General features: G+C 67.2%; 1 protein-coding gene across 3 annotated transcripts; it reads right to left on the bottom strand.

Annotated features, from left to right (window-relative positions):
• Positions 1-623: 623 nt before the first annotated feature.
• On the bottom strand, positions 624-3,797 carry PTGER1 (prostaglandin E receptor 1). Of its 3 annotated transcripts, none has more exons than XM_086698861.1 (2): positions 1,555-3,797; positions 624-991 (listed from the first exon to the last, which is right to left on the bottom strand). In XM_086698861.1, the coding sequence occupies exons 1-2, from the start codon at positions 2,686-2,688 to the stop codon at positions 725-727; spliced, it is 1,401 nt and encodes a 466-aa protein (XP_086554987.1). In that variant the 5' UTR covers positions 2,689-3,797; the 3' UTR covers positions 624-724. The 3 variants fall into 3 exon arrangements, with proteins under 3 accessions (XP_086554987.1, XP_086554985.1, XP_086554986.1); XM_086698859.1 differs by having other exon boundaries at positions 850-2,516; positions 3,422-3,797; XM_086698860.1 differs by having other exon boundaries at positions 850-2,516; positions 3,678-3,779.
• Between the last annotated feature and the right edge of the window lie 1,949 nt (positions 3,798-5,746).

The following is a 5,746-nucleotide window of genomic DNA, read 5'->3' as shown; positions in this document are numbered from 1 at the left end:
TCCTCTGGCTCCTAATGTGTGCAGTAATGTTGGCATGGGGCAGGGGTGGGGGAGAGGGGTGTGCTTGGAAGCGGGGAGAGTTGTGGGGGGCAGATCCGATGGGTGGCCAGTGGCATAAAGAGTGACGGGGAGATGCCCTGAGTTTGCATGGGGCTCGCTTGATGAGGGTTAAGGGAAGGTGGGGACTCTGGGCTATTATAGTGGGGATCGTGCGTTGGCCGGGATGGGACAGACATGGCTCGGAGCTGTGTTTAGGGACTTTGGAGTTTGGAGGCCCTGATGGGGCGTGGATTGGGGGCAGGGCCTTGAGGATGTGTTGGGGGAGCTCAGGGTCACAATGAGAGAATTGTTGCTGGGGTCAGTCCAGGCGGCGGCAGGACAAAAAGCGCCCCTGGCGGCTCTGGGTCGGCCAGCCGCTCTGCTCCAGACGGGAGCCCGGGCCCTCGGGCTGCGGCCGTGGCTTTCTGCGCATGCTCCGGCAGCTCTAACTCCGCGTCTGGCGTGTCTGCGCCTCTGCCTGGCAAGTCCCAGAACTGCACACCCCGAAGGTTCATGCGGCGCCTCTGTCACCCCCGCGCGGTCACAGGGGCGCTGCAGCCCCGACCGGACACATGCCCTGCGCATGTCCGCAACATGGCTTTATTCCCCCGAGGGCTCAGCGCTGCGGACCCACCTGGGCCCGGCCCGGGATGGTCTGACTCAGCCGCTGGGGCTGTTGGCGCGCCTAGAGGTGGCTGAGGCTACTGTGCCTGGAGCTGCGCAGCGAGCTGGCCTCCCAGGCGCTCTTGGTGAGGCCCAGCCTCGCAGGGCTGCCCTTGGCGCCGGCCCTCGGGGGCAGGAGGCGAAGCAGTTGGCGCAGCACGGCCTGGCGCAGCAGGATGTACACCCAGGGGTCCAGGATCTGGTTCCACGAAGCGAGGCGCACAGCCAAAAACAGCGGCCGCTGCAGGGAGCTGGAGCCCCAGCCCCCGACAGCCAGCACCACTAACACCTGCGGGAGAAGCCGGTGTGAGCAGTGGGGCAGGTGTGAGAGAAGGGGGCTGGCCAAGGGTGGGGCTGGGATGGATGAAGCGTGGCTGGAAAGTAAGGGGGCTGTGAAGAGGAGCAGAGGCTCACCGGGAGGGTAAATGGGAGTCCTGGTGGGAAGGAGCTCCGGAAGGAGGGAGAAGGTGTGGCAGAAGCAAAGGCCTTCAGCGAGTGGCGGCTCGAGCAAAAAAAGGAGAGAAGTCCCAGGTATCCCGAAAGACAGGGGACCGAAGGGGGAGAGAAACGGGGCGGCGTGGTGACGGAAGGGGGCTGGGGAGGAGGCTCGAGTGGGTAGGGTGAACTGCAAAGACCCCAGGCAGGAGAAAGACCAGGGGACTGGGTGGAGGGGTGGGAGATGAGAGGGAGGGACCAAAGGGCGGGCTGCGTGACACGTGGAGCCTCGAGGGGGCGGGACCGCGGTTGGAGGACGCAGAGAGAACCCAGGGATCCTAGGATGGAAAAGGGTGGGAGGCATGGGGGGGTGGGGGCAGGAAGGAGCCCGGCCGGAGGGGCGTGTGCGCCCCTCACCAGCAGCGGGCTCCAGCAGATGCACGACACCGCCATGATGCCCACGAGCTGGCCCACCATCTCCACATCGTGAGCGCGGGCTCTGCGCGCTGAGCCGCGGCCCGGGGAGCCGCCGGCGGCCGAAGCTACGGACGAGGCGGACGAGGCGGAGGCCGAGCGGGGCGCGCGCGCCCCCCAGCGACGGCGGCTGTCGGGGCCACTCGCCGGAGGACGCCGTCGAGAGCGGCGGCGCCAGCGGGCGCGCAGCAAGGCCAGGCCGCTGAGCGTGTTGCACACGAGCGCGGCGAGCAGAGCGGCCAGACCGAGGCCGGCGAAGAGGCCGGGGAGCAGCGCCTGGCGCCAGCCGCCCGCCGGGCCCAGGCCGATGAAGCACCACGTGCCCGGGTACTGCAGCTCGTAGCGGCCCACTCGCGCCAGCGGCAGCAGCGCCACCGCCAAAGCCACGGCGGCCAGCGCGGCCAGCGCCAGGCGCGCGCGGGCCGCCGAGACGCGCGCCGCGTGCAGTAGCGGCCGCGTGACGCCCACGCAGCGCTCCACGGCCATGCCGCAGCCCAGCAGCAGCGGGCACAGGCCGAAGAACACCATGCAGCCGCCCAGGAAGTGGCAGGCGCCGCCGGCCGGCGAGCGGCCCGCCGCGTACAGGCGCAGCACCAGGGCTCCGGGGATGACGTGGCCCGCCAGGTCGGTGGCCAGAAGGCTGGCGACGAACAGCAGGAAGGTGGCAGCCGAGCGGCGGCGCCGCAGGCGGCCCGCGGCCTGCGCCAGCAGCGCCAGCGCCAGCACGTTGGACACGGCGCCCAGCGTCATGGAGAAGATGGGCAGCGCCGGCGAGGCGCCCGCCCGGCCGGCCGGCGGCCCGGCCGACGCGTTGGGGGCCCCGGGCTCCGCACACATGGTCGCCTCGCCTGCCAGGCTCAGGTTGAGGGGCCCGCAGAGACTCATGTCAGGTGCCGGGGGTGGGGCTGGGGAGAGGAGAGGAGGGCACGGTGAGGCCGGCCAGGAGCGCAACGGCCATCGACAAGCTGAGCCTAGCGGGTGGCTCCACCTCAGATCGTCGGGACCCATTTGAGGCCACTGGCATTTTCCCGTCCACCCGCTGCCCGTGGCAACTCCAGGTGACCACGACTGCCCCATTCCCGACCCTTTCTCCTCCTCTGCCCCATCAGCCCGTCTCTTGCTCCCCGCCTGCTCTGTCCACCCCGGTTCCTCCGGCTCCAGCCTTCCTCCGGGTCCGTGTCCCCACCTCTGGGCCTCACAGATCCACCGCTGGCACCCACCTCCCGTTTTTACACCACGGCCAATTCCCGGCCTCTGGCTCGGTCCGATGCCCACTGACCCATTTCTGACCCCAGGGCCCACCTGCCCTCACTGCCCTTTCCTGACGATCACCAGGTCACCTTTGGTCCAGTCCCACGTTTGATGCTCACAGCCCCACCTCTGCCGCCAGGCGCACATCTCTCCCCACCGCGTTGTCCTTTTCCCCAAGGCCACGTCTCTGTCCCTACAGTCCCTGTCCCCCACACTGCAACCTCAGAGACCTGTTACTGGGTCACCCTGGCCCTACCCCTGACCACAGCCACCCAGATGCCCCACGGTGCCGTTCCTGCCAGCTCCACGTCCCTGCCCCGAAGGCCTCAAGGCGGACCCAGCACCAGCCATCTCTGGATGCCCTGGTGGTGAGGGCTGAGAGGGCAGAACTGCCTGCTGGCCAGGTGGGAAGGGTGGATGGACAGATGGTAAGACGGACAGGGACAGACCGACGGGGCTGAGAGTCAAGAACATGGGACAGAGAGACTGAGGTAGCCACGGCCCCATCCTTCCAAGCCCCCCTCCCCCACCAGGGACACTCTTGTCCCCCTTTTCTTACCCACTCAGCTTGGGGCTCCAGGCCCCCATAGCCTGCTGCCGGCTGCACGCGCCGCCCCAGAGCTCTGCGCACCAGAGCTCTCCAGCAAGCAGGCAGGAAGGCAGGCCGCTCCCTCTCCCTCCCTCCTAGGGCGGCTCCTCAGCTCCTGGCCTCCTCCCGCTGCCCTCTCCGGCCTCCAGGGGCCTCTCCGACCACCCCATCTCCCCAGCTCAGCCGTCCCATCTCGTGCCCGCAGGGAGCCTGGGGTGACAGCGACCTCTCTCTCTGCTCCTGGCAACGGGCAGCGGCCACTCAGAACCCCAGCTGCCCCACCAGGAAGGGGGCTCCCGGGGAGCTGGCCTGGTCCCCCATGACTCCCTCCCCCTGGCAGGGCGGGAATAGCCCTCTCCCCCCTCCCCCCCCCCCCCCCCCCCCCCGCCCCCAGGCGCGGGCCTTTTGCCTGCCTCATTAATAAAGTGGATAAAATCTAAACACTGGAAAATGTGAGCATCGCCCAGGGCGGGCTGGGGCGGCTGCAGGGGGTGCCACTGCCTCCGTGGAGACGGCCAGGTTGTGGGGGCTAGCACTGCTGGGAGGCAGCAACACCCTCCTGTCCTGCCAAAGCCTTCATGGATGCTGGGGCGGTGGGGGTGGGGGTGGGGGTGGCGGTGGCGGTGGCGGGCAATGCCTCGGGCAGACCAGCTTGGATCAGGCCCAGCCTGGCCTGGAGACCCGCCCACTATTTACACAGGGGCTTAAAGCCCAAGCCAGGGCCGGCGGGCGAGTCATGGGAGGGGGAGTGGGGGAGGCTGAAGGCGGGCTGGGGAACCAAGACGCCTGGTGACCAGGGGACCATCTCCTGGGACTCACAAGTCCCAAGCCACCTGTGGACACATGACGGCGACCTCCCCTCCTGCCCTGAGAAGCAGGGGACACACACACACACACACACACAGTCTCCCATCCTAAAACAACACAATCATACCCCTTAACACCCTGAGATCAGATACTGTCAACTCTGTCCCCAGCACAGCAGCAGCCACGTTCCTCAAAGCCTTGGGGTCACCTGTCGTCCTACCCGTGAACTCACTGAGACAGTGTCACCCCCAGAGATGCCCCGACAGTCACTGGCTCAGACTTCTCCCAACGCGCTGAAACGCAGGCCCCTTAGCGCTGCGGGACCCAGTCTCAGCACTGAGACAGCCACAGTCTGTATCACCCGGAGACACCCCCTCACAGTCCGAGACGGGCCCACAGGTACACTGCACGCACCCAAGACACAATGGGTTGCACCTCCTGGACGTCCTGGGATCTAGCTGGTCAACACCTACCCCGCAAACAGAAAAGCGCAGGGACACCCTCGCTCGCGGCCTCGGCCACGTCGAGACGCGCCTCCTTGGCCGCCCTCCACACAGAGGTGCCGCCAGTTACACCCACAGACACCCGGGAACACGGAGACAGTCACGTTCTTCCCTCAGCAGAGTCACAGACGGCCAACTCCCCGAGAGACACAGTCGTACTCTCAAAACACGGAGGCGCGACCCGAGCTGTTTACCAGCACGGACACAGGGGGCACCCGTGGGTGTTGGGACTCCAACATCAGCCATCTACGTCCCACCCCAAGAACACAACTGCGGGCCGCGTGCACACCCCAGGCCCAGCCGGTCCTCCCAGCTGCCCTTTCCTGGGCAGGCCCCTCACCCTCTTGTTGGAAATAGGGATGGAAGAGGGGAGCGGGCTGAGCTCACACATTCCTGCCGGGACCTCTGGCCTGGCCCCCCTTGCTTCAATTCCTGCCCTTCCCTCCAGGTCTGGCCAGGGTCCCACCCCCCTTCCTTGATCCCCACTCAAATCCTTGAGGATGAAGTGGGTTGTCAAAACAAGCACGCGGGGTTTATGTCCAGTGCAAAACATGGTGCACCGTGGACGCCAGCGGACCCCACACGTCCAGAGCGGGCAGGAGTGGGGGCTCCGTCATGACTGCTCCCCTCGGTCTTGGGGGGCAGGGCTCCTGCCCACAGCATTTGCCCTGGCAGGCCTCCATCTTGGGCCCGCCATCTTTCTTTTCCCAAGCCAGGCTTCCACACCCCTCTGGGCCCTGGTGCTCCCCACGGCCCCGGGCTGGGACGGGCTGTAGCCCACAGTCTTGCGCCCACGGCTCGCCTCAGGCTTGAGGTGGCGGGAGCTTCGTTCAAGAGGGAGCAAGACTTGAACCCCAGTAGGCCGAGAAGCTCCGGCCTTTGACAGGAAGCCTGGTGGCCCACGGCCAGAAACCTCGTCAGGCAGAACGGGTGTGGGGGGCGGGGGGAGGGTGGCCCAGGCAGGCTCCTAATTCAATTTGGAGCC

The sequence above is a fragment of the Puma concolor genome, chromosome A2, assembly GCF_028749965.1.
Source record: "Puma concolor isolate L17-30 chromosome A2, mPumCon1.1.hap2, whole genome shotgun sequence".
NCBI classification, from domain to species: domain Eukaryota; kingdom Metazoa; phylum Chordata; class Mammalia; order Carnivora; family Felidae; genus Puma; species Puma concolor.
This window is presented reverse-complemented; position numbering and strand designations above follow the sequence as displayed.

Coding starts and splice junctions, on each gene's coding strand:
- PTGER1 (XM_086698859.1), bottom strand. CDS start 2,496: ATGAGTCTCTGCGGGCCCCTCAACCTGAGCCTGGCAGGCGAGGCGACC.